This window comes from Camelus dromedarius, chromosome 15, assembly GCF_036321535.1.
Source record: "Camelus dromedarius isolate mCamDro1 chromosome 15, mCamDro1.pat, whole genome shotgun sequence".
Lineage (NCBI taxonomy): Eukaryota > Metazoa > Chordata > Mammalia > Artiodactyla > Camelidae > Camelus > Camelus dromedarius.
The window spans coordinates 11120205-11147142 of NC_087450.1; the positions used below are offsets into that span (position 1 = coordinate 11120205).

Consider the following 26938-nt stretch of genomic DNA (forward strand, 5'->3'; position numbering starts at 1 on the left):
TGGGGGGGGGAACCTCGGCCACAGCCGCCTCTTTCCCATTGGTCAGCGGGGAGGGCGAGGATTCCCACCTTGGTTCCCTATTGGCCGTGGGCACCGCCACTCCCCAGCTGCCCTCGCCCTCCAGCCTTTCCTGCCTGAGGCACTGTGTGATTGGCCACTGCCCACCGCGGCCCGGGATTCGGGTACCACGGTCCGAGCGGCTTCTGCAGGGTCGCTTGGGCAGTGCAGCCGCCCACTCCAGGTGGAAAGTTCGAGTCCGGCCCTGGATGAGAGTTGGCGTGGCCGAGATGCTTTCTAACTTTTCTCTGGAAGGCGGCTTTCTGAGCTGCCGGCGGAGCCGCCTTTGGGCAGCATCCGTGCCCCGCGGCCCCGCTCCCATCCCTCCACCCTAAGCCAGCTCCGCGGTGCGCGTTGGGTTAGGGCCAAGAGCCGAGGGGTGCCCGCCTCCCGGCTACCTCTGTCCCCTCCGGGAGGGGATTCGCTGACGCAGCGAGTCGGCCGGCTGGTGTCCTGCCGGATATTGAGCGAGGACGTGCGGGGAGAGCTGGGGTGCGGAGGAAACGCTGTGTCATCCCCGGGGACCGCGGGCCGCTCGGAGGGTCCACATCCCCAGGAGCCCGCTCCAGCCCCCCACCTCCGCTGCGACCTCCACGGAGGGTCTCCCTCACCTGGGCGCTGGCGCCGTCGAGTGCTTGGCTCTGTCTGACCTGGTATGAATTCCGGGCACGGTGACAGTGGTCTTTTTCCTTCGGGACCCCCGACAGGGCGTCGCTAACTCGCCCTCAGCCAAGGAGACAGAGATCGAACCCGCAGCCCAGAAGTGCGGTCGGGGTTGCAGGCTGCGAGGGGCCGTTTCCACGCAGCGGGCAGCCGCATACCCCGGTCCCCTGCTGCCTCCAGCGCCGAGGAAATGGACTTTGTTTGGAAAGGGGGCAAAGAGACTTGGCCGAAGCGAACCAGGCTTGCCTGGGATAGGGAGCAGCCGAGGCGGACAGAAAGAAGTTTGCAGGAAGAAATGAAATTGCACAAAGGTCGGTGCGGTGGTTGGTTGGTTGGTTGCTTTGACGATGGTGGGATAGGGACTGCTCCAGCAAAGTGGTGCACTGAGCCTTGCTGATAATTAAGGAGCTGCACTCCTGAGTCTTCTGAGAAAATGTCCCCACTGGTAGCTATGTGAGGCATCCTGCCAGAGAAGGGTGCCACCTCCTTCCACCTGTCAGGGATGCCTCTGCCTGGGCTTGAGTGACCCTTCATTAGCAGACCCCCTTCCCTGCCCTTCACACACATTCCACTCTCCTTCAAGACTCAGGCCTGCCTCCCAAACACTTCCCCCTGTGACTTAGCCCTTGGTGGGACCAGGTCTCAGATTCTCTCCTGCCTGCCTCTTTGGCTACCCGAAGTGGGATCCTCACAGGTCAGCCTTTACTGCAGTTGGCTGTATGGTCCTCTAACACTTCTCTGTGTGGTTACTCCAAGTAAAGACCATCTCTTCAACCCCTGTGAACCCCTCAGAGAGAGAGAAGGGTCTGATCTTGCCCTTCCCGTGTCTCCATCTTACCCTGAGGTGGGGCAAGCCACAGTAAAGTCCTGAATAAAGATTTGTGGGTTGGTTTTTTCCCAGTAGCTGTCCTGGGACACTGCATCACACAATGACCTTTGAGAAAATCTGAGTGGCTTTAATGACTGCGCACTTTGCTGTGATCACCACTCAAGCCATAAATGCACAGCTGAGGCCACTGTGTTTGGGCAGCCATTGCTGGCATCTCTTTTTGGCAGCACTTTTGAAGACAGGAAAATTGTTTGTTACATTTGCTTTTGAAGCATCCCCCCTTCAGCACAGTGACCTGCATAAAGCATGATATTCATTCATGTCGAGGAACTTCTCTTTCCTCCGAATCTGCTCCTCCCACGTGACTCCCTGGCTGTGCAAGCGGCCCAACCTGCCACCCAGTTGACTCTCAAGAAACGGAGTCACCCGTATACTTGCCTTCCTCTCCTTTACCCTCTAAATACAACCAGAGGCCCAGTGTTCTCATCTCCAACAGCTCTCAGATCCGCTCATCTCCACCTCCGGAATCCTAGACCAAGCCCCCATAATCTGTCTCCTGAGTCACAGCAGAAGCCTCCTGACCTGTCTCCCTGCTTGCCCTCTGGCCCCTTCCAATCCCTTCCACTTCCGCATGGCGGAGTCCCAACAACGCAGATCTAGCCAGGCAACTCCCCACCCTCTCCAATGCAAACACTCTTAAACACCTTCCAGTGGATTCCCCTGCTTCTGAGATAAAGACCTCTATTTTGAAGGGCCTGCATGGCCCACCCCTGCTAGCCTCTTCTTCCTCCATTGGAACCCTCCCCCAAACCCCTGAACCCTCCTTCCCACCACACTGGCTGCTTTCAGCTCCTTGACCCCTGAGTGATTCATAATCCAGGGCTCATTCCCAGGGCTCCACTCCAGGAACACCACTCTTAATCCCCAACCAGTATCAGCACTTCCTGCAAGACTGGGCATCCAGGTCTTTCCTTAACGCCTGGAGTCTCCCTAAAACCCGCTTCCTTTCATTCCTCAAAGATCTTGTGCAGGAGGGGCGCTGAGCAGTGTCAGAGGGTGGAGAAATACAGCCTGCCTTGATGGGCTCTGGTCTGCGGCCATCTTTGTCCCCATAAGATGACAATGATAGCCAAGCATCGTTCTAACTTTTCTGTGTATTGACTTCTTTCTTTGCATGACAACCCTGTGAGACAGGTACAATGATCCCTTATATTATAGCTGAGAACACTGCCACACAAACAAGTCCAGTAACTTCCTGGGCAGCCTGGTTCCGGAGTCCATGTTCATTTGTTTACAGTCAACTTTTTTATTATGGAAAATTTCAAACAGACAAAAGTGGAGACAATTGTCAATAAACCCATCACTCAGCTTCAACAATTACCAGTGTAAGGCCAGTCTCATTTCATCCATATGCCTCCCCCACCCCCAAGCAATAAATTATTTTTAAAACAAAGCCCATTATTTCATTGTACCGGCTAGTAGGTATCTCTAAAACAAATAAACACTTTTTGGGTTAGATTTTCTAAATAAACTTTTTAAATTTTGAAATAATTTTGAATGTGTGGAAGTCAGATAGCAGAATTCTGGTATAACCCTCATCCACGTTCCCCTAATATTGTCATCTCAGATTACCACGGTACATTTGTCAGAACTAAGACCCCAACACTGGAACATTCCTATTAACTACACTCCAGACCTTACTGGATTTCACTATGCTATGCACTAATGTTATTTCTCTGTTCCAGGATCTCATGTTATATTTAGTCATCATGTTTCCTTAGTCTGTCCTCTGATCTATGACAGTTTCTCAGACTTACCTTGTTTTTGGCGACCTTGACAATTTTGCAAAGTACGTGTCAGATATTTTATAGAATGTCCCTCAGTTTGGGTTTGTCTGGCGTCTTTCTCATGGTTAGGTGGTTATGGGTTTTTGGGGAGGACTACCACAGAGCACTGTGAAGTGCCTTCTTCTTCACATGGTACCAGAGGGTTTCTCATTAGTTTTAACACAACCACTACCGTCCCATTAATATACCTAAAATAATTATTTCTTAGTATCACCAAATATCATCCAACCAGTCACTATTTGTCTTAGTCGGTTTGGGCTGCTATAACAAAATACCATGGATTGGGTAGCTTATAAACAACAGAAGTTCACTTTTCACAGTTGTGGAAGCTGGAAGTCCAAGTTCAAGGCAGGGGCAGATTCGGTGTGTGATGAGAGCCTGCTTTCTGGTTTGTAGACAGTACCTCCTAGCTGTAACACAACCTGGCACAAGGGTGGAGGGACCTTTCTGGGCTCTCTTTCATAAGGGCACTAATCCCAATCATGGGGGCTCGGCCCTCTTGACCTCGTCACTTCCCAGAGGCCCTTCTTCCTAAAATAGTCACCTTGGGGGTTAGGATCGCAACATATGACTTAGGGGTGGGGGCACAAACATTCAGTCCAGTGCGCTATTAACATTTCCCTGATTGTTATAGCATTTTTAAAATAATTGGTTTGTTTCACTCAGGATCCCGCAAGTCCCATACGTTATATTGGATATAAAAGACATCTCTTTTACCTCTTTTAGTCTATTGGTTCTCATCCTTCCCTCCTTCCTTCCTTCCTTCCTTTCTTTCTCTCTTTCTTAGAAACTGGGTTGTTTGTCCTGTAGAATGTCCCTCATTCTGAACGTGGCTGTTGGCATCTCAGTGATCGTATTTAAGATGACCCTCTGTCCTCTGTTGTTCCTGTAAACTTGGAGTCCATGCTTTTAACCACTGGCCCTTGTTGCCAAGTGAAGGGAAGATGGCAGGAGTACCAGGGGGAGCTCTGGGACCTGACCGCTTCCTTCCCTCCTCCTTTTCTCTTCCTTTCCTGCGCTCCCTCTTTTCTTCCTTCAAGCCTGCCTCCGGGTTTGGCCAGTTGGGGCCCCAGGACAGGAAAGAGACACACATGATTCTTCCCACTGTGTTTCAGTCTATCCAGAAATGTTTGCTTGCTTTCTTTATTTTTTGAACTTCCTTGTTCCTTTGGAAACCAGACTTATCTGCTAAGATGACTGGGGGTATGGGTGTCCTGTGTGCGTGCTGGGGTCCGAAATCCAGAGCAGGCAGGTTTTGTAGGACACCCTCTGGACGCCGGGGAGCCTGTGGGCAGGAAAACGCACTTCTCAATTCAAGATGGAGAGGTTCATGCGGGCTAAGAGCCAGGAGGCAATGGGGAAGTTCCTCATATAATTTGCCCGAAATAAGGGCTAAAATGAAAGTGGCTTGCACTTGTAGTTATGTTTTAATCATCTGTGTCCTGTAGGCTAGAGGGTGACTGTTTCGCAGGGCTGGTCCTGGAGCTTGTTGGTGCTGTGGGCAGGGTCTACGCCTTCTAGTCCAGTGGCTCCCAACCCCTGCTGCACTTGTATCATCTGGGTAGGTTTTTAAACAGATGCTGATCCCTGGGGCCCTCTCCAGGCCAATAGACTTCAAATCCTTGGAGGTAAAGCCTGGTGTTAAGAATAGCGGGTGATTCAGCATGCAGCCTGGTTGAGGACTGCTGAGCTGGTCCAATCTTTCTGCCTCTGGGTTTACAGTTTCAGCAAGTATTTTATTCCTAATCCAGAAGATTTAGAGGTCTGTGTACAGCCGGGCTGTCTGCTTCTTTTCAGGCCTTTAGGCTCAGTGGCAGCCCCCAAGGCCTGCCATCCCGCTCTGCTATCCCTGGGCGTGGAGTCTGGAGTCTGGGAGGCAGCCTGCCCTGAGCCCCTGCTGAGAATCAGCTGACTCACCTTTCTTGTGAAGGGAAAGGGAAGAAATTACTTGGCTGTCTAGTTCTTCCAGAGAAGAAAAAGGGAAGGCAAAACATCCACCGACTGTCTGATGGGGTAAAGGTGGGGGCTGAATTTTGGAGGGAAAAAAGGCCAGACGTGTTAAAATTTCATTGAGAAAATAAAAGCTAATCAGGCTGAGAAAGCAGAAAGCTTCCCCACCGTGCATCAGGCCAGGACAGTGGACACAGGAGGGCAGCTACCAGGATGCAGCGTTCCTCCCTTGGGCCTGCTCAGTCATGAGAATCAGATGTCTTAGTTAAAGGTTTTAGCGCTTTTCCAAATCTGGGAGGGTGCGAGAATCCAGGTTCATAAACAAATTTCTCTTGAATATATTTAAGTCTCCAGAGGCCTGTTCTGCCTGTTTCCCCAGAGCACAGAGCGCCTCGTTCCTGATCTCTGCCCTGACTTCCTTTCCGGGTGTGTTGAGGGCCAACGGCTGCAGTGGCTCATGGGTCAATCCTTGTAGGACCAGGTGGCAAGTGACCTTCTTTAGCTGCCAGTAGGAATGAATCATCTCCCTTTTCATTGGTGAGTCTATGTCACTTTGACTCGGAGAATCATCCCAAATGCAGAGCTTCAAATGAGGAGTTTCTGGACACCCAATGCCACTTTATCTTAACTTTATAGTTTCCAAGAAATAAGACCTTACATCTACTTCCCAGTCCAGACACGTGGACCTCCTTCCCCAAAGCCCTGCTTTACTTTGAGCCTGTTAATGCACCACTTCATTTAAATGTTATTCTACCTTTCCCCTCAAATTTTTCCCTTTGACAAAGTGCCTCATAGTTCCTTTACTGTGTGGCCTCCCTCACTGCAGTGAGTCAGCCTGACTTTATCCCTGGTTGGGGGGCGGCCTGAAGCTGATGGGGTTAGGACATCATCATGTGTGCTTAGCATTTCCAACTTAGAACCCTATTCTTGAATCTCAGGCATACATTTTTAAATGTCTCTTGAAAAGTCACATCCGGACGGCCCTTTAAGTGTACATGGCCGATACAGAACTTTTCTTTTCCCCTCCACTGAGTCATCATGCTTCTTGCTTTCCTTATCCTGGTTAATAAGCATTAGTGTCCGACTAGAAATCTAGGCATTACCACGACTGTGTTCTTCCTCAATCCCCCGGTCCATCGACTTTGTTCTACTGCCAGGACCTAGCACAGCCTTAGACACACAGTAGGTCTGCAGCAGCTATGAATGAATGAATAAACCGCAGGAGTCTCGTGCAGTTTCTGACCTGAGCTTTCATGTCTTCGAGCTCTTGCTGACGCCCGTCTCTGCTTGGCAAACTCATCCATCCGCCCGTCCCGGCTCCTCTAGGAAGCCTCCTGACTCACTAGGAAGAAGTAACCCGTGTCCCCACTGCACGTCATGATGCCTCAGTTAGCCAGTGGCCCCAGTGTTCTGTGATTAACTGTTTACCGTCTGTCTCTCCGGATGGTCTCAGCTCCCTGCGGGCTTGTTCTTCGCGGTCTTCCCTGAGTCCAGCGGGGGTTTGTAGATACCCATGGAGCGAAACGTTTTACCTAGGACCCTCTCCCAGGGGCACTGGTGGAGAGTGACATGGAGGGCTGGCAGTGCCGGGACAGGATGAAGACCGTGACAGACCACAGGGCAAGTCAGAGGCTGCAAGGTGGCACTGGATCGTCTTTTTTTTTTTTTTTTTAATTTTTGTTTGTTTGTTTATTTTATTTAATTTATTTGGGGGGGATGTAATTAGGCTTATTTATTCATTTGTTTTAGTGGAGGTACTGGGGATTGAACCCAGGACCTCGTGCATGCTAAGCATACACTCTACCCCTGAGCTATACCCTCCCTGGCACTGGATCATCTTGAAGAAGCTGCTCCCCCAGTCCTTCCGGGGCCCTGAGCTCTGCCCCTGCTGGTCCTCCCTCTTCCCTCCTTGGGCCTCTAACTGCTGTATTCTTGTCCCGTTCAAATCCTCCCTTCCCTTCGAAGCCCAGCCCAGGCCCTCCCGCTCCAGGCAGCCTCCAGGCCATCGGTGCTCACCTGCCCACTCGCTCATTCAGCGCCTGGTTGTTTGTGGAGCCTCCTGTAGATGTAACTTGGGACCAGGAGCCAAGGAGGAGATGGAAAGAGCATCCAATAGCCCACATCCTTCAAGAGCTTATAATCGAGTAATATGCCAGATTGTATTTTAACTTAAATATATATTTTTAAAAATTGGAATATTTGTTTTGTTTTGGGGGGTGGTAGTTAGGTTTATTTCTTTATTTTTAATGGAGGTACTGGGGCTAGAACCCAGGACCCCATGCATGCTAGGCATGCACTCTCCCACGGAACTAAAACCTCCCCTAGAATATTCTTTATGTTACACATAATGCTGATTTTTTTTTTCATTTTAAAAGCAATGTAAAAGATAGGGAAATAAAAATCAACCATATGCCTATTACCCAGAGGTAATCTCTGTTAACATTTTAATATACTTTAATCTAGCTTTTTAAAAAGTATAATTTTTAACTTTCTCTTTTGAAACAGTTTCTGTCTCACAGAAAAGTAGCAAGAAGAATACAGAGGAATTCCATTTACCCTTTGCCCAGATCCCCCGGCTTTTAACATTTTGTCCCATTTCCTTTATCACTCCCTTTGTCTACAGGTGCTCATAAAGTCTGGAACCACAGCAAACATGACACCATCAAGGACATCTTCAGTCTGTAAATAGAACAATAGTACCTACATCTCCAGATTTTAGTGCCACCCTGTGTATTTACACATGTTACTTTTTCTCAACCATTTGAGAGTAGGTCATATTCATTTATTCCTTAATACTTCAGTGTATCCTTAAGAACAAGGGCATTCTCTTATGTTTCTGTCTTATTCTGTTTGGGCTGTTATAACAAAAATACTATGGACTGGGTGCCTTGTAAACGACTGGAATGAGTTTCTCCTGGTTCTGAAGGCTGGGAAGTCCAAGGCTAAGGCACCGGCAGTCTGTCTGTGGAGGGCTGATTCCTGACCACAGATGGCCAACTTTTTGCTGTGTTCTTACCTGGTGGAAATGGCATAGGAGTTCTCTGGAGCCTCCGTAAGGGCATTAATGCCACTTGTGAGGGCTCTACCCTCATATATAATCACCTCCCAAAGGCACCCCCCTCTAAATACCATCACCTGGGGGCCGAGGATTTAACATAGGAATTTTGAGGGGGCACATATTCAGTCTACAGCAGTAACCACAGTGCAGTTATTATGTTCAGTACTTTTATTAATCTACGATCCTGTTCCAGTTTTGTCCATTGTCTCAGTAATATCCTTGAGGGCATTTTCCCTTCCAGCTCGGGATTCAATCCAGGATCATGTGTTGTATTCAGTTGTCTTGTCTCTTTAGTCTCCTTTAATGTAAGACAGTTTCTCAGGCTTCCTTTGTCTTTGTGACAAGGACATATTTGGTGAGCAAGGCCAGTTTTTTTATGGAATGCTTGTCATCTTGGGTTTGTCTGATGTTTCGCACGGTTAGACTCAGTCTGTCCTGAGTACTATGTGAACCCTACTGGGAACTGCTCAGGGCATCGCATCTGGAGGCACACAGTGTCCATTTGCCCATCACTCGTCCTTTGAAGACTCCCCCACCGTTTTGGGGAGTGACACTTGGTTACTTTCTAGCACAACAACATGCGCTGGTCTCGTCCTGTCCTCTCGCTCCCCAAGCCGTGGAACCAGCCGCGTTTCTAAGGAGCCCTGGCTCGTTCTAGTGGACCAGGATCTGGGTGTCATCTTGTCCTCACTATCCATTTAACGTCCATCTAGCTCTATTATCTCCTGTCTATTAAGTTGGAATCATGCCGTTTATATGCATTTCACAAATCATCAGCAGTTTTGCATGTCACAAACATCTGAGAACATGATTTAAATGGCTGTGTAGTGTTCGATGATGTGAATGGATCATTCTTTCAAATGATTCTTTATAAATGACACAGCAGTGAGTGCCCTCAGCATTTTGCCCTGGACGTCTCTGATGGGCAGCACGCATAAGTGGGAAACCAGGTTAGGCCATCGGAGTTACAAGAGATCAGAGAAGCACTGTTCTAGTTAGGGATGTGCGGAAGCTTGATGGGTCTATGAAAGGCGGCTCCTCCAGGGGGTCGAGGTGGGGTTGGAGAGGCTGCTTCATGCACGGGTGCCTCGTGAGCAGAGAAACACAGGCGGCAGGGGGCCTGGTGTCGGCAGGGGGCCTTGAGGTGCCCTGGGGACTCTCCCACTGGCTTATTGGGAGGGGGAAGGAGCAGAAATTGGCTGCAGGGTCTGGTGTCCTAGTGAGCAAGGGAGAGAGTGCAGAGGCCGGGCCTGGAGAGCTGTGGGGCTCCAGGGAGGATCTGGGGCAGAGCCCCGAGTGGTGAGGCGTGAACCCCGAGCGTCTGCAGATTTCCGTTTTGTCCCCTAGCTCTGCGCCCTCTTTCCTCCCCTGGAGTTTGGTTTTGCCAAGCTGGCTCTGGCCCTCGGGCAGAAGGCCCAGCAGTTGCTCGGTTTCCTGTCATTGTGCTCTAATGCCTGTTGTCTGTTTAGCACAAAGCCCTCCTTTTCCAAGGCCCCTGCTCTGGGGCAAGGCCGGGGGCTGCGGGCGGGGCGGGCTGGCCCCTTGTGCTGGGCCTCACAGCAGCAATGGGGCTCTGGGGGAAGGAAGGCCTGAGGGCTGGGGGCTGGGCACTACCGTGTGAGCTCTGCCTGTGGGGAGCTTTCCCTGGGGGCAGAGCCTGGGCTGGACTTTGGGGAGGGACCCTCCCTCACTAGCGGGTAAGCCAAGCTGGGAGGCTGGGAGAGGGCGGGGGCCCACGCCTCCCCTCCAGCCTGCGTACTCAGTGGTGCTCGGGAGTGCATCTCAGGGAACGGAGCAGAGAGGGAGAGAAATGAGAAGCACGTTGAAGACACATTGGGACAATCACCGAGGGTCTTGATGGTCTGGATTGACTTTAGAAAAGCCCTTGGACCTGGAAAAGCTGCCCTTGGGTCACTGAGGAGTGAGGCCTTGTTGGCATTCATCACCCACATGGGGAGTCCTGGGGACTGGGGGACCCCGACAGTAAGGGTGAGCAGTGGGTGGGGTTCCCCAGTGTCTAGAGGATGGGGTACGGCAACTGATCTCTCCTCTCCCTCCCCTTTCTCCAGACATCCTTCTATGGTCGCTTCAGGCACTTCTTGGATATCATCGACCCCCGCACACTCTTTGTCACTGAGGTGAGTCACGGCTGTCCCTCTCAGTGGAGGCCCCTTGGCCTTCCTACCGTGTGACTTGAGAAGATCCACGGGTCATCTGTGTGTGTGTGTTCCTAATAGACATTATCTCATTCATCTGGATCTCACAACATCCCTTCAAGGTAGATGTAGACGATTATTATTATTTCAAACTTCAATAAAATTATTACCAAGTACATGAATTATATGCTCATTACAAAATTTCAAACAGTACACGTGTGTTTAAGGAGAATCCTTTGTACACTCTCCCCACCCTCCTCTGATAGGTAATGTTGGGTTTTCTGAGGTATAATTTACCTTTCCTGTGGAAGCCATCCTATGAGTTTTGACAAACATATTCAGTCAGGTGTCCACACTATATGGAAGATGTAGAACCTTTCTGTCACCCTAAGAGATTCCCTCATGCCCATTTATAATCAGTCTCCACCACCCCCTGCCGAGTCCCTGGCAACCATTCATCTGTTTTCTTTCCCTCCCGTTTTGCTGTTTCTAGAATTTGCTAGAATGCCGTATCAGTAGAGCCCTACAGGATGTAGCCTTGCGTGTCTGACTTCTTTCCCATCCCACAGTGCTTTTGAGATTCACCTGTGTTGTTGTACGTGTCAGGACTTCATCCCTCTTTATTGCTGAGTAGTATTCCATTGAAAGGATGTTCCAGAATTTGTTTATCCATCCACTTGTGGATGAACCCCTGGGCTGTTTCCACTTTTTTGGTTATTATGAATAAAACGGCTGTGTGCATTCTTTGTGTGGGTGTATGCTTTCATTTCCCTTGAATAACTTACTAGGGCTGGGGCTGCTGGCTCACGTGGTGTGGTAAGTATAGGTTTAACTTCCTAGGACACTGCCAAACTGTTGTTCGGAATTGCCGTACCTTTTACATGTTCATCCACAGTGTTCCACTGAGCTGCTCCGCATCCTCACCCACCCTTGATGCTGTCAAATTTAAATGTACTTGTTTCAGCCATCTCAGGAAGTGTGTCTTTATAGCCTTTATCCTGTACTTAGATTAGAGATGTGTACAGGAATGCATGCACACACAAAGTAGTAAGTATTTATTAAGCACTTTCTGTGAACAGGGCAGTGTTGTAAGCATTTTACATGTATTAGCTTATCAGATTAACTCAAAGCAACCCTACGAGGTAGATTCTATATGAGTTCCATTTTACAGATGAGGAAACAGCCAGACAGACAAGTTAAATCTCATGCACATGGTGCTGGCCAGTGATGGAGCCAGGGTATGAGCCAGGTAAGCTTGTATTCAGAACCTTTAATTTGGCCAGTTTGCGTTCCTGTTCGGGTAACTTGAGTTTAGGGAACTCTCCCAAGATTACTCAACTGGAAGAAGGCCTGAGCTCCTGCCCTGGGTCCCCACATACGCTGAGGCAAGTCGCTGAGCCCCTGAGTCAGCTCCCGGAGTGGGCAGCACGCTTCTCTGGGCTGAACGTTGGCTTGCTTCAGCTCTGGAATTGATCAGCTCTGGGAGGGAGAAGAAGCACGAGGCCTGCTAGGTACCTGGGCCTAGAACCGTCCCCACTGTGCCCGGGAGAGCAGCCCAGTAGTGGGAAATGTGAGAACTACCCTGATGCGTGGTTTCCTACAGCATCTCAGGAAGGATGAAGGACTTGCATATTTACCTTGTTGTACCACCTCTTAAGGGCAAGGCTATTGGACTTCTGGGCCCTGTCTGGATTCTCCTAAGGGGTAATCAATGCGATTACATAAAAATTTTGTAGAGCATCAAACTAGGGAAACTGCTTACCTAGCCTAGGTTATGTGTCTTTCTAGAAAGTTCCAGAATGGAGCAAAACTGGATAGAGTTGCAGCATAAATCCCAATGTAAATGCCACCTATTTGACAGAGGAGGCAACAGAAGCCAGTGCTTATTTCAAAAGACAGAGGTGGACTTTGAGGCACGTTGAGAGATGGCGGAGGGAGCCTCGGGAGGTCAGAAGGTATTTCAGACTATCTCCCCAGATTGTCACGAGCAGGCAGGGCCTTCGGGGATGGATGGGCACCCACAGAGCAGCATGCCGCCTGTGTTAGGGGGCCCACACCCTCCCTCCTCTCCGGCATGCACTCCTCTCATTCCCAGACCGTTTCATTTTACTACTGTTTCCTGTACCACATCTTTTTTCTTCAGTTCTTGCATTTTGAAAGGCCCTGGCATCCTTGTACATCACTAAACCATCTTTTGCCTATTTCCCCACCAGTAAATTTAAAAATCTCATTCTTTTGTTTACCATTAATTGAAATATCAAGGAAACTTAACTATTAACTGACTAGAAAGTAACCGATGTGGCAATAATTTTAGACCATTTTTCAAATTTCACGTTTCCTCGCCTCCTCAAGGATTCTCATAGGCTTCCTAGAAAGATCCACAAATCCTCTCCTTCCTGCATCCCAGTTGGGGGCTATTTCCAGTACTTCCTGCTGGCCTTTTGGAAATTGCCTGCTCACAGGAGACTTTCTAGGCCCCCCACCCAAAATCTGGAAGGCCCATGAGTGGGGCCCTTCAGGCCCTCAGTGGCTCTAGTCCAGGCAGGTGGCTTAGCAAGGCCATCTGCATGGAAGCAATGAGAAATTAGAGGCACCAAGAGGAATGAGCCTCTTACCTGAGCCCCTCCCCAGTGAACCATGGTGCTACCAGGAGGGCCAGCTTTCCTTCTGCTGGGCGCAGTCCACAGACCTCAGCTCATGTCTACAAAACACTGTTTCTCTCCCAGCACCCTTGGCCGGTGTCCTGGGAGGGAGGGTGGAGTTGTGGCTGCCCAAGTGGAGGAGATCTAGACAGGCCTGTTTGCTTGTGAGGCCTGGAGGACAGTGGAGGCCATGAGGAAGTAGCTCTGGAAGCCAGAGTTTCCTGAGGTGGAAAGATCCTGGGCAGTGTGAGCCATCCGGTGACCCGGTTCTGAGGGGCATTGGCTGAGTCGATGGACAGACTCATCTTGAGAGACTTTGGCAGCTACTTGTTTACAATTTATAACTGACCAAGCTTTAAAAAGATTGCGACCCTTGTATGTGTAATGAGGTGGAGTAAATTTTATTCACCGTAATTTCTCTTAGGAAGAAGGCTGTCTTTGTTCTAAGAATTTCTTTTGAGTAAGGCTTCAGAGAAGGAGGTTGGGCTGCTTGGCAGAATGAGAAGAATTGTGCTTTTTGAGCCTCCCAGGAGAAAGGAGAAAGAAGGAATAAGAGGGGAAAACGTGGCAAGGAGAGCAAGTAGCCACAGTGAACTGAGAGGCCAGTGGCTGGAGGCTTCTTTGACATTGGTCATACATGCTTGTTAAAGTTGTTGACAATTTGCACTATTGTCCACTCCCCCATTATTCCTGTGACACTGTCATAAAATCTGCCTGGTTCATGGAATCCCTGCAAGGGTAGGTTCTTTGGGGGGATCCTGTGGTGCTGTGAGTCTACTGTTAGGGTACAGTGTGTGCAGGATTGGGCCTGAGGAAGGAGCCCACGGGCAGAAGCCCCGGCTTTGTGCTTCTACCTAGGTCACGGAATTAGATCTAGATCTCTAAGGGCAAGGCTGTACCAACTGACACCCAAGTTACTTTTAATTATGAACCAAAGATGAAAGGGATTTGCTATTCCGAATTCAGCAGTTATTTAAGGGAATGACTGGTTGACAGATTATCATCCTGAAGGGCATAGAAAAGAAATGGAAACAGTGTTAATAACACCAGCTCATTACTAGTATTGGTGTAGTCATCTGAAACTATTTGGGGTGTTACATAGGTCAGAATAAGTAATTACACTGATGTTGGGGACTCGGGTTCTCACCATGGGAGTAGGGAGGTACAAAAATGGAGCAGAGGAAAAGACAAAGAACTGTGCGATGTATTTGACTTGAAGGTATTAATATGAACTCATGATTTACACACACACACTTATATTTCCCAGTTTGCTGGTTCTGTTTACTGAAAGGGCCTAGAAGCAATGACAGTCCAGTAACCATAAACACACTTAGCACTCAGATCTTGGTTTCTAAATACCACGACTTACTAAAAGGACCTGGGGCTTCTTGGAGAGATGCCCAAAGCTGCACCTGAGGCAAAGAGAGTTGCTACAGAAAGTAAGAAAGTGTTCATAGAATGATGGCGACACAGGAGGTGGCCGAGTCCCACGGGCCACATTTGGGACAAGTTAAGCATTAAGAAGAATAAAAGCAATGGATTATAATACATTGAAGAAGAAGAATCCATGAGTTGGTAGTAGAACTAAAAATGTGGGAGAGAGGAGCTCTTCTTCACAGAGGAATGTCAGCTAGTGTTTAAGGAAATAACCACGGTGTAATTCTCAGTGAGATAACTGATTCTGACTAGGATCATCAATGGATGCTAAAGTAAAAGGTTGCTGTGAAACAGGATATTCTTATGCTTTCAAGTAAGTATCACTCCCAAAAATTACTTAGCAATTACAAAGGGGAAAATGTACCTTTACAATGGAGAGCTTGGATGAAAAATACTGATATCGTGTGCCTCTTGATGTGATTTTGGTAGTAATCTCTAAATGCTGGAATATATGAAAGTCTAAAAAAGAAAATAAAAACTGCCCATTGTCTCATCTATAAGAAATAATCGCAATTAACATTCTGGTTTATGTATATGTACAAAATTAGGGTGGTTTGTATAATGTGTGTATATACATGTGTCTATATTTAGCTCTGTCTCTGTACAGATGGTCCCCAACTTAAGATGGTTCAATTTACAATTTATGGACTTTACAATGGTGTGAAAGCACTACACATTCAGTAGAAACCACACTTCCAATTATAGATTTTGATCATATCCTGGGCTTTGATTGGTGGCACGATCCTTTCTCCTGAATGCTGGGCCACAGCAGCCACTGTTCCCAGTCAGCCACACGATCACGGGGCAAACCACTGTTACACTTCAAGCCATTCTGTACACATACAGCCATTCTGTTCTTCACTTTCAGTACAGTATTCAATGAATTACACGAGATATTCAACACCTGATTATAAACTAGCCTCTGTGCTAGATGTGTCGCACATATATTTAAAATCATATACAATATATGTATATATGACATATATATTTTCCATGTAGCATATCATGAGCATTTTTCCTTGTCATTAAATATTGTTTCAAAATGTGTTTAATAACTCATAGTAATTCATCATGTGCTTATTCTATAACTTAATCATTTTCTCTGTTGACCATGTGGGTGGCTTCAAGTCTTTTGCCTTTATAACAAATATTTCAATAAATACCCTTGTACATAAACCTCCCCATATTTCCCTTTATTTCCTTTGGATAAATTCCTAAAAGTGGAATTTCTGAATGAAAGACATTTTAAGGCTTTTGATTTATATTGTCAAGTTTCCCTGCCAATTGTACCAACCTGTACCAACCAAGATACTATCAGTTTATGCTCTCAATAGCAGTGAGTAAGGATGTCCATTTAAATGCATTCTAGACAGTATCAGATATTCTAATTTAAAAATCTTTAATGGAATTTTTAATTAAAAAATGCCCCAAAGTCAGTACCCTTGTACACTTCAGGTTTTTGCCCTTCCGCACACATTTTTGGCATACTTATTATGAACATGGGCTTTTTATTTGCTTTTTTCATCTATTTCTGTCTTTATAATTTTAGAAAATCAAGGTTTATTGTACAAATAACCATCCCTGTCAGACTTTTAGTTGTAACAGGTAGGTTGTTTGCAACCTTTTGCTTTCCTGCAAGAAATAGTCTCAGGCATATTGTTTTTCACTTCTGCTAAATTTATTTTTTAGAAAAAATTCCCAAGAGTAAGGTATCCAGGCTGGTGACCATGATCGTGTTTACAGTTCTTGGGATAATTGGACAGTTTTATTTTCTAAAGGGTTATACCACTTGTCATGCTGCCAGAATTATATCGGTTTACCTCACATCGGTGCCCTGAAGTCAGAGGTCAGCCACAGGGAAACAGAGCCTCTCTCCCCAGGTGTCCCTGGTTTCCCCTTCCCTCGGACCTGCCAGAGGATAGCTCATGGCTGATGGGCGCCAAGAACCAATCTCAGCGCATACAGATACCCCTGTGGGTCCAGGGACTGCTGGGAGGGAACAAGAAAGGGCTTAGGAAGGCCAAGGGAAGACTCCAGAAGGGCTTGAGACTGCCGCACATTAGCTTTAGCTTTGGACCCTAAGTCCCACACCTTGGGAGCCATAAAGGAACGATTCAGGCTGTGGTTGCAGACAAGGTAAGAATTGTACGGCCCTAAGGGGGTAGGGTAGAGCGCATGCTTAGCATTCAGGAGATCCTGGGTTCAATCCCCAGTACCTCCTCTAAAAACAAATAAACTTAATTACCTCTGCCCTGACAAAATAAAAATAATTAAATAACACAATAATAAATAAGTGAAATATTTTTTTTAAAAAGAAGGGGGAAAAAAAAAAAAAGAATGCAAGGCCCAGCCTGTGGCGTAGTCAAGACTGGCCCAGGCTAGAGCAAGCAGATGCTGAGTGATGATGGATGATATGACGTAACCTGCAAGCCCCGCCCCCTACCGCCAGTCCCGCCCCTTCCTGCGCTCCCCCGCCCAGCAGCCAGTTCTTTCTTTAGGGACCATCAACACTGCTCTCACTTTTTTTCAGTTCTACAAGCTTTGGGACCCCCAAACTTTTGACTTTGCTTGAAATGCTTGTGTTTCAGTTGTATCCATTTTGACTAAACTCCAGTTTCTGTGTTAGATTGGGCTTGGGTTTGAAAGAGAATAAAGAAGCTCCTTCCTTTTCTTACCTAGGAGGCCTGGCCCCAATAGGCATCAGCTTTGGCGGGCTGCCGGCAGTGCTGTGGTTTCTCTGGGAGACCACCTTTCTCTCAGTTACTGTCATGAAGACGAGAGGCTCTTCTGTGTTCATGTGGGTGGAAATGGCCCACAGCTGGGACTGAGGGAACTTGGGGCTCCTAGGTACCACCCACCCACTCTGTGACCCTGGTACTGAAATGCCCTCCCCGCTGGGGCACCAAGTGTCTCAGAGAAAGAAATGCCTACAAGGTTCTGTGATGTACACACAGAGAGAAGTACTCTTATCCACATCCTGTGTGAACAGGACACCATCTCTTGGGATCCTGGGATTCTGTAAAACCAGCATCACCATCAAGGGACTCTGGCCTGCTGCTTTAGAACCTGGATCTCTATCCCTGACCACACCCACCACTTCCCCACAGCAGCCTCAGTCATTCATTTTTGTTAAATGCCGCTTATGTGTGGTGATGGGCTGGGGTACCCTGGGTTCTGCAAAGATACCTCAAACCAGTCCCCTGCACCCTGCACTTTGCAGTCTCTGACAGATAATATGGGCACATGGTGGTAGGGAGTCGGGGACCTCAGAGATGTGCAAGCCAAATGCTTGACTGCTCAGAGGAAAGAGGGAACATCTCTGGCAGATTTCTGGAGAAGATGGCCCTGAACCTTGAAGGATGGATGGGGATGGGGTTGGGGAGGAAGGGTGTCCTGATGAGGTGAACAGTTAGGGCAAGATCAGGAAGTGGGAACCTGCAGGGACCACCTGGAGAGTGGGTGGGTCCCTTTACCAGAAGAGGGGATGAAATATTTCCAGATGCTCCTCACATCCTGGCCGCGTGCCATCACTCCCATCATATATTTAACATATTAAATATTATTATAATAAATTGAATATTTAAATCATTTTTACATCCTCCCTTGACCAAGCAGGGAATACACTCAGTTTGCATTTAGTTTGGGGTGGGCTATGATGTCCCCACCTTCCCCTTCAAAACAATTAGCTTTGCTTCTGATGACTTTCCCCATCTTTCTTTTTTGTACATTTCCTTCCTGTGTCCCACCGTCCCCATTCCTGTCCGGCATGATCTCCTGTCCTCTCTGCCCCACCCTAACACTCCATGCCTGCCCCTTTGCTTCCTTCTTCCTCTCAGGGCCTTGAGGTGGGACCCTCAGGCCAGGATTCTCCTCCGTTCAAATTCTCTGCTGCTGGAGCAGACCTCCCAGGGGCCTGTTTCCAGAGGTACCTTCTGGAGACCACACCCCATCATGTACAAGGAGAGATCCTTGCTGTGACACTTTCTGGCCTGCAAGCCAGAGGCAGGCAGACCAGTGTGGAGTCTGGGAAGCAGCAGCCTGGGCTGTCCCACCTCCCAGCCCAGCGCTCTGGCTCCCAGGGCTGCAGCCTTGACTCCAGGCCAGCTGGGCTCCTCTCTTTGCTTTCAAGGCCTGGCTGTCTGTGTATTCCTGGTTGAAAAAACTTCCTGCAAAGTTCACCCTGCCACCAGCCAACTTCCAGCTTTCCCCATCCCTCAAGGGCCCAGGGCTCTTCCGCCAAGCCTCACAATGCAGCAGGGTGAGTGGAGGGTTTAAAGCAGAGAGACCCTCCTATCCCTGAAAATGGCCCCCTTCTCTGCAGTGACAAGACCAGCCCCCACAACAGCCAGCCCTCAGGGATGTCTCAAGACAAGGGGCCTGAGGCCTTGCCTGCCTGGGGCCCTAACCCCTCAGCCTCTGACTGAGGGGGCCAGGCTGAGGCTTAGCAAGGCCCAGAGACAGAAAAATCACATCCTAGTTTCCCTCAGTGCTGCACTGGATTTGGTTCTTTCTCAGTTCATGCCAAGATCAGGGCTCTTTGGAACTTACTTTTGTGGCAGGAGGCCTCCCTTTGATGACCGTGTCAAATGAGATGGAATCTGGCCAGATTGTTAGAGGAACTCCGGACAATCCCTGGAGTGGGAAAATAATGAACACGGGCCATTCACGATTCAGGGTAGAAAGCAGAGCATTCATTGTCGGGGCAGAGGCTGTGGCCCGGAGGAAGCCGGCTTGGGCTGGGGGAGCTTGTCTCATTACTAGGAGGCTTTGTGGGGAGGGGGTTGCAGGGACAGTGAGGGTCTGACTACACTCCGGGTTCAAATACTAAACCACGCACTTTCTATCTGTGTGACCATAAGCAAGTTAAAACAAACGGCATGAAAAACAAATGTATTAAGTCAAAAAGGAAAATCACCCTCACTTTTGCAGTGGTTATCTCAGTGGTATGTTTACAGGTGGTTAAAAAAATTTTCATCAGTTTCCAGTTTTTCTGACATTTTCTCTAAACAGGATGGATTACTAATATAACGAGAAAAAACAAAAACACAAAGCTATCTCTACTTTTGGAAACAGATTCTGGGAAGGGACTCTGGAATTCAGGGATTAATATGCATACGTTTGAAAGGGGAGGGGCAGTCGGGCCGCTCCCAAAAAGACGTTGTCATGGCCCCAGACTGCCCTGGGTTAGACCAGCGCTGGCCACAGTTATCTCACACACAGGCCCGATGGGTTAGGGTGGCCTGGCTGCCTTGTCTGGGCTGGCAGTTAGTCCTGCTGTTACAGTATAGGAAGTGGCTGTTCATTTCCCATCCTATGAGACCTCAGTCAACCAGCTCAGCAAATGCCCCGCGGGCTGCCCTCCCTGGGGCTGCATCCTGTCTTTAGTCCAGGGGCTTCTGCTGAGGTCTTTCTGCACTCCTGTCCTCAACCAGCTTTCCGTTCCTCTAGAGGAGAGGTCCAAAAAAACTATTGCTGCAATTTATGTCAAAGAGTGAATTGCCTATCTTTTCCTCTGTGAGTTTTATGGTATCTGGTTTTACATCTATGTCTTAAATCCTTTTTGAGTTTATTTTTGTATACGGTATTAGAGAATGTTCTAATTTCATTCTTTGATACAAATCCGTCCAGTTTTCCCAGCACCAATTATTGAAGAAACTTTACTCCATTGTATATTCTTGCCCCCTTTAACATAGATTCATTGACCGTAAGTGCATGGATTTGTTTCTGAGCTTTCTATCCTGTTCCATTGATCTATGTATCTGTTTTTTTTTTTTTGGTGTCAGTACCATACTGTTTTGATTACTATAGCTTTGTAGTATAGTCTGAAGGGGAAAAATCTTTTATTCTATGTTTAGAAAATATTACAAAATCACTGTTATGTGAAGACATAATCAAATGAAACCAAAAACGGTAGGGGAAAAATATTACAAAAGTATGTGAGATGGTTAGTTTTTAAAAATTGCATTATTTTCTGGATTTGAGGATTTTTTGCTGTTTGTTAACTTAAACACTTTTTTAAATTTGGGGGATAATTTTAGATTTACAGAAAGTTGACAAATATAGTACAGAGAATTAGCATGTATTTGTAACCCAGCTTCCACTAATGTTAACATTTTACAGGTACATTGGTCCAAACTGAGAAAGCAATATTTGGTACAATATCATTAACTAGACTGCAGACTTTATTCAGATTTCACCAATTTCTCCATTAACGTCATTTTTTCTGTCCCAAGTTCTAATCCAGGATCCCACATTGCATTTGGTCATTGTGTCTCCTTAGTTTCTTCCCATCTGTGATGTTTACTTGATCGTAATTCATTAAGTGACACATTTCCTTTGTATGATTTTCTGAATTTGTGTTATATTTAACAATAACAAATTTAAAATAAAAACAAAAGAATCATAATGGCTTCTCATTGCTCTTAGAATAAGGGCAGCCATCCTCATCCTGGTGAGTGAGGCCCAAATGACCTGGTGCTAGCCCACCCCTACAGCCTCTCCCTGACTTATGATGGCCTAGTCAAGCTGGCCTCCTTTCTGTCTCTTGTATTTTAGCTTGCTCCTTCCTGCCACAGGGCCTTGGCACCTGCTCTTTCCTCTACCTGGCACACTCCTCTTTGCCAAGGTAACTCTTACTCTTCTGTTACTATCATTCCAGCATCCCTCACGCAGTCCAGCGTTCCCTGACCTCCCTAGCTGGGTAGAATCTCCTTACCACAGGCTCTCCTTGCTGTCCACAAGGGCAGTGCTACACTGGTTTGGGTGGCTATATGTTTTTATGTCTCTCTAGCTAGACCATAAGCTCCAAGACAGCAGGGACTACATCTCATATGGGCCTGGCTCATCTTTGCCCTCGGCTTCCTCCAGTGCCTGGCATGTAGTAGGTGCTCAATACTATTTGTTGATTTCAGAAATGAACAAGAATCATAAAACAGGTTTTAAAGGTGGGGGGGAAGGGGGAGAGCAGAGGGAATTTCCACAGTGTCTGTAGCTTACTTATTCATTTTTCATGGAGATAGGAATGGAAAGCCAGTAGATACTGGTTGTGTGTGAAGTTGTCATTAAAATCTTCTTAGGAGGGTGGATCCTGGTAAACCAGAAGATAACCCTTTTATTTTTACTGGGCACCTGGATGGGTTCTGGATGAAGAAATTTGGCCCAGGAGCTGAGCTTGCAAGGAGAGGCTAAAGAAGCTGAGTTGCTGTGTAGAGTGAGAATTTCAAGTTTCCGGAGCTGCCGAGCCATCCGAGAGGAAGGGGCAGGTAGGAGAGATTAGAGGAGACAGCAGAGCTGGCAAAATTGCAAGAGCCATGTGCTTTTAAGTCCTACTTTTGTTATTAATTTCTAATTTTAATGTGCTATGGGCATATAACATGGTCGGTATGGTACTGATTCTATGAAATTTATTCCAACTACTTTTATGGCCAATTTAAATTTTCTAGTGCTCAGAATGTGAATTCTCTGCTGGGTGTGAAATGCTACTATATCTAATAGGTCAAATTTATTAATTGCATTGTTTAGATCTTTAATATCTCTAACTTTTGTCTTGGCATCTTGGTTTCTAGGCTTCTAAGAGGAGTGACCTTGGAATTACACAGCCCTTAGGATATATATTTAAGAGTAAAAAGATAAAGATCAATATCTAAAGATTATATATTTTTCAAATTGTTGGGCTTGAGGAAAAGCAACAAAGAAAACAGACTAGAAAGCAATTGAGGGGTAATAAGGGGGCATTAAAAAGCAGTCTGAATCTATAAAAGATGACACAACTAAATCTATCTGCATAGCAGTAATTGAATGGGAAAAACTTGCCAAATAAAAGAAAATACTTTCAGATATAGTTTTTAAAAAATGAAAACATACGCTACCAATAAAAGCTGTGACTAAAATAATGCTCGAGGAGTTTAAAAGTAAAAGAACTGAAACTCAGTGGATTTTAAAATAACCTGATGAATTGATTCTAAAGTATATTTAAAAGAGTGTGTTTAGGGGATACAAATATTTGTTGAGTGCCTATTCAGTACCAGGCATGTGTTTTAAAGCTGCAGTGATTAAAACAATATGAGGCAAAGCCAAAATAGACAAACAGAGTCAGCAGGAACAGAACAGGAAGTCTGGAAATAGCCTTACAGGTGCATAAGATTTAATCTATGATGAAGCTGGTATTTCAAATACGTAAGAAAAGGACAACTTTACTTACCACTTGTACAAATATAATAGTAATAAATATTAAATACAAAGTTAGTGTTCCAATTCATAAAAAAGGATGTCAGAGAGATTAAAGATCTAAACATAAGAACCTCACTCAAGTAACAGAATAAAATACAGAATTTTATTTTTTATATCTGGGGTTCTATCTCAGTTGCTCAAAGAATGTGATAAACGGTTCACAGCAGAAACACAACAGTTAAAGATATGGTAAAAAAAAGCTTAATCTCACTGGTTCTCAAGATTGCTTTGACTATTCAGAGTCTTCTGTGTTTCCATACAAATTTTAAAGTTTTTGGTTCCAGTTCTGTGAAAAATGCCATTGGTAATTTGATAAGGATTGCACTGAATCTGTAGTTTGCCCTAGGTAGTATGGTCACGTTAACAATATTGATTTTCTTCAACCCAAGAACATGGTATATCTTTCCATCTGTTTGTGTTGTCTTTCATTCTATCATCAGCGTCTTACAGTTTTTGAAGTACAGGTCTTTTGCTTCCTTAGATCGGTTTATTACTAGGTATTTTATTCTCATTGATGCAATGGTAAATGGGATTGTCTCCTTAATTTCTTTTTTCTGCTATTTCGTTGTCAGTGTATAGAAATGCAACAAATTTCCGTATATTAATTTTGTATCCTACAAATTTCCCAGATCCATTGATGAGCTCTGGTAGTTTTCTGGTAGCGTCTTTAGGATTTTCTGTGTATAATATCATGTCATCTGCAAACAGAGACAGTGTTGCTTCTTCCTTTCCAATTTAGATTCCTTTTATTTCTTTTTCTTCTCTGATTGCTGTGGCTAGCCTTCCAAAACTGTGTTGAGTAAAAGAGGTGAGAGTGGGCATCCTGTTTTGTTCCTGATCTTAGAGGAAATGCTTTCAGCTTCTCACCATTGAGTGTGATGACAGCTGTGGGTCTGTCATATATGGCCTCTATTATGTTGAGGTATGTTCCCTCTAAGCCCACTTTCTGGAGAGTTTTTATTATAAATGGATGTTGAATCTTATCAAAAACTTTTTCTGCATTTATTGAGATGATTTTTACTCTTCAGTTTGTTAATGTTGGTGTATCACACTGACTGATTTGTGGATATTGAAAAATCCTTGCATCCTTGAGATAAACCCCATTTGATCATAGTGTATAATCCTTCTAATGTATTGTTGGAGTTAGTTTGCTAGTATTTTATTGAGGATTTTTGCACCTATGTTCATCAGTAATATTGGCCTCTAAATTTCTTCTCTCTCTGTCTCTTTCTCTATTTTTGGTATCTTTGTCCGGGTTTGGTATCAGGGTGATGGTGGCTTCACAGAATGAGTTTGGAAGTGTTCCTTTCTCTGCGATTTTTTGGAATAGTTTCAGAAGGATAGGCATTAACTCTTCTCTAAATGTTTGGTAGAATTCACTCGTGAAGCCATCTGGTCTTGGACTTCCGCTTGTTGGGAGTTGTTAAATTACTGACTCAATTTCAGTGCTGGTAATTGGTCTGTTCATATTTTCTATTTCTTGTTCAGTCTTGGAATACTGTATCTTTCTAAGAAGTTGCCCATTTCTTCTAGGTTGTCCATTTTATTGGCATATAGTTGCTCATAGTAGTATCTCATGGTCCTTTGCATTTCTGTACTTCTAACTTCTCCTTTTTCATTTCTGATTTTATTGATTTGGGCCCTCTCCCTTTTTTTCTTGATGAGTCTGAGTTTATCAATTTTATTTTACCTTTTCAAAGAACCAGCTTTTAGTTTCATTGATCTTTTCTGTTGTTTTTTGTCTCTATTGTATTTATTTCTGCTCTGATCTTTATGATTTCTTTCCTTCTACTAACTTTGGGTTTTATTTGGTCTTCTTTCTCTAGTTGCTTTAGGTATAAGATCAGGTTGTTTATTTGAGATTTTTCTTGTTTCCTGAAATAATCTTTTATCACTATAAACTACCCTTTGAGAACTGCTTTTGCTGTCCCATAGGTTTTGAATCGTGTTTTCGTTTTTATTTGTCTGTAGGCATTTTTCAATTTCCTCTTTAATTTTTTTCAGTGATTCATTGGTTGTTTAATAGCGTATCGTTTAGCCTCCGCATGTTTGTGTTTTTTGCAGTTTTTCACTCTGAACTCTTTCTTGAGTAGATTGCCTGTGTCCACCAACTTAGTTGTTCTTTTGGAGTTTTATCTTGTTCCCTTATCTGGGACATATTTCTCTGTCACCTCATTTTATCTAAATTTCTATTTGTATTTTTAGATATGTGGTTACTTATGTTTCTTGACCTTGGAGGAGTGCTCCTCTGTAGGGATGTCCTGTGTGTCCCAGCAGTACACTCCCCTCTTGTCCCTCCATGGCCAGGGCCCAGCTGGTCCCAGGGTAGGTCTACCTTGCCTACCTACGGACTTAGTTCCACAGCCATGGGATCGTAGTTTTCTTGCCTCTGATGTCTGCCCCCTGGTGGGTGAGGCTGGTCTAGAGGCTTGTCCAGCTTCTTGGTGTAGAGGCTGGTGCCTGCCTACTGGTGGGTAGAGCTGGATCCTGGCCCTCTGGTGGGCAGGGCCATGTCTAGAGGCAGCTGTGGTCTCAGGAAGTCTTTAGGTAGCCTGTCTGCTGATGGATGGGGCTGTGTTCTTGCCCATCTGAGGCATCCCAGCACTGGAGCCTACAGGCTGTTGGCTGGGGCCGGGTCTTGGGGCTAATGACCCAAGCAAGATGTTAGCCTCCTGGAGAGTTCATGCAGATGAATACTCCCTGATATGTCTGCCACCAGTTTTTACGTCCCCAGAATGAGACACAGCCGCCCCCACCCCCAGCCTCCCCAGGAGACCCTCCAAGATCAGCAGGTAGGTCTGGCTCAGGTCCCAGTGCAGTTACTGCTTTTGCCCCTGGTCCTGGCGCCCATGAGATTTTATGTGCTCCATTTAAGAATGAAGTCTCTATTTCCCACAGTCCTGTGGAGCTCCTGCAGTGAAGCCCCACTGGCCTTCAAAGCCAAATGTTCCGGGGCTCCTCCTTTTGTCTCATTGTGGTTTCTTCTTTATGTCTTTTGTTGCAGAAGATCTTTTTTGGTAGGTTCTGGTCTTTTTTACTGACAATTGTTCAGCAGTTAATTGTGATTTTTGTGTGCTCGTGAGAGGAGGTGAGCTCAAGCGCCTTCTACTCTGCCATCTTGGCCTCCAGCAGTTCTGGCTTGAAATATGTTTATAGCCATGTAACCACCAGCCAGATCAAGACACTGAACATTTCCGTCATCCCACAGGGCTTCCCTTATGCCCCTTCCAAGTCAGTACTCCCCACCCAAAGGTAACACTATCATGACCTCTGCCACCATAGATACGTTTTGCCAGTTTTTGAACTTCATGTATACTTTTTGTGTGTCTGCCTTCTTTTGCTTATCATTATGTATATCAGCCTTCCGTTACTGTGCATCGAATTGCCCGGAAATATAGGGCTTGAAACAATGAGTCAGTTCTTTTGCTCACTGATGTTCAGTTTGGGCAGGGCTTAGAGGAGATGGCACATCTCTGTTCCATGCAGCATGGGCTAGGGCAGCTTGACTGAGGCTAGAAAGTCCATTTCAGGATGGCTTACTTTCATGGTGGACAAGCTGGTGCCGACCGTTAGCTAGTGGCTTAGCTGGAACTGTGGACCAGGCCCTCAGTTTTTATCCACGTGGGTCTCTTCACAGCCTGCTTGGGCTTCCTTAGAATGTAATGGCCGAGTCCCAAGACAGCGGCCATCCCAAGAGAACACGGTGGAGGTGCAAGGCATTTTTATGACCTAGCCTCAGAGGTCACATAGCCTCACCTTGGCCATACTCTACCTTTTGAGGCAGTCACAAAGTCCTGCCCAGGATCAAGGGTAGGGGACAGACGCTCATCCTCTGGATGGGGGATGTGAGAATGTTCTAGAAGAGCATGGGGGATGGGAGATATTGGGATGGTAATCTTTGGAAAATACATTCTGCCATATTATGTTTGTGCAGTTCATCCACATTATAACATGTACTTGTAGTTTGCTTTTTAAATTGCTGTGTAGTATTTCATTGTGTGACTATACCACAATTTACGTATCCAGGCTACTGCTGACATTTGAATTGTTGGCAGTTTGGGGCTACCTGA

At 46.2% G+C, this 26938-nt stretch overlaps 1 protein-coding gene across 1 annotated transcript in view; it reads left to right on the forward strand.

The window, feature by feature from the left end:
* SFXN5 (sideroflexin 5) overlaps nucleotides 1–26938 on the forward strand; it is a 114009-nt gene that overhangs the window by 245 nt on the left and 86826 nt on the right. The window contains 1 exon segment of the mRNA XM_031467263.2: nucleotides 10474–10542. Within this exon segment, the coding sequence (XP_031323123.2) occupies nucleotides 10474–10542 (69 nt within the window).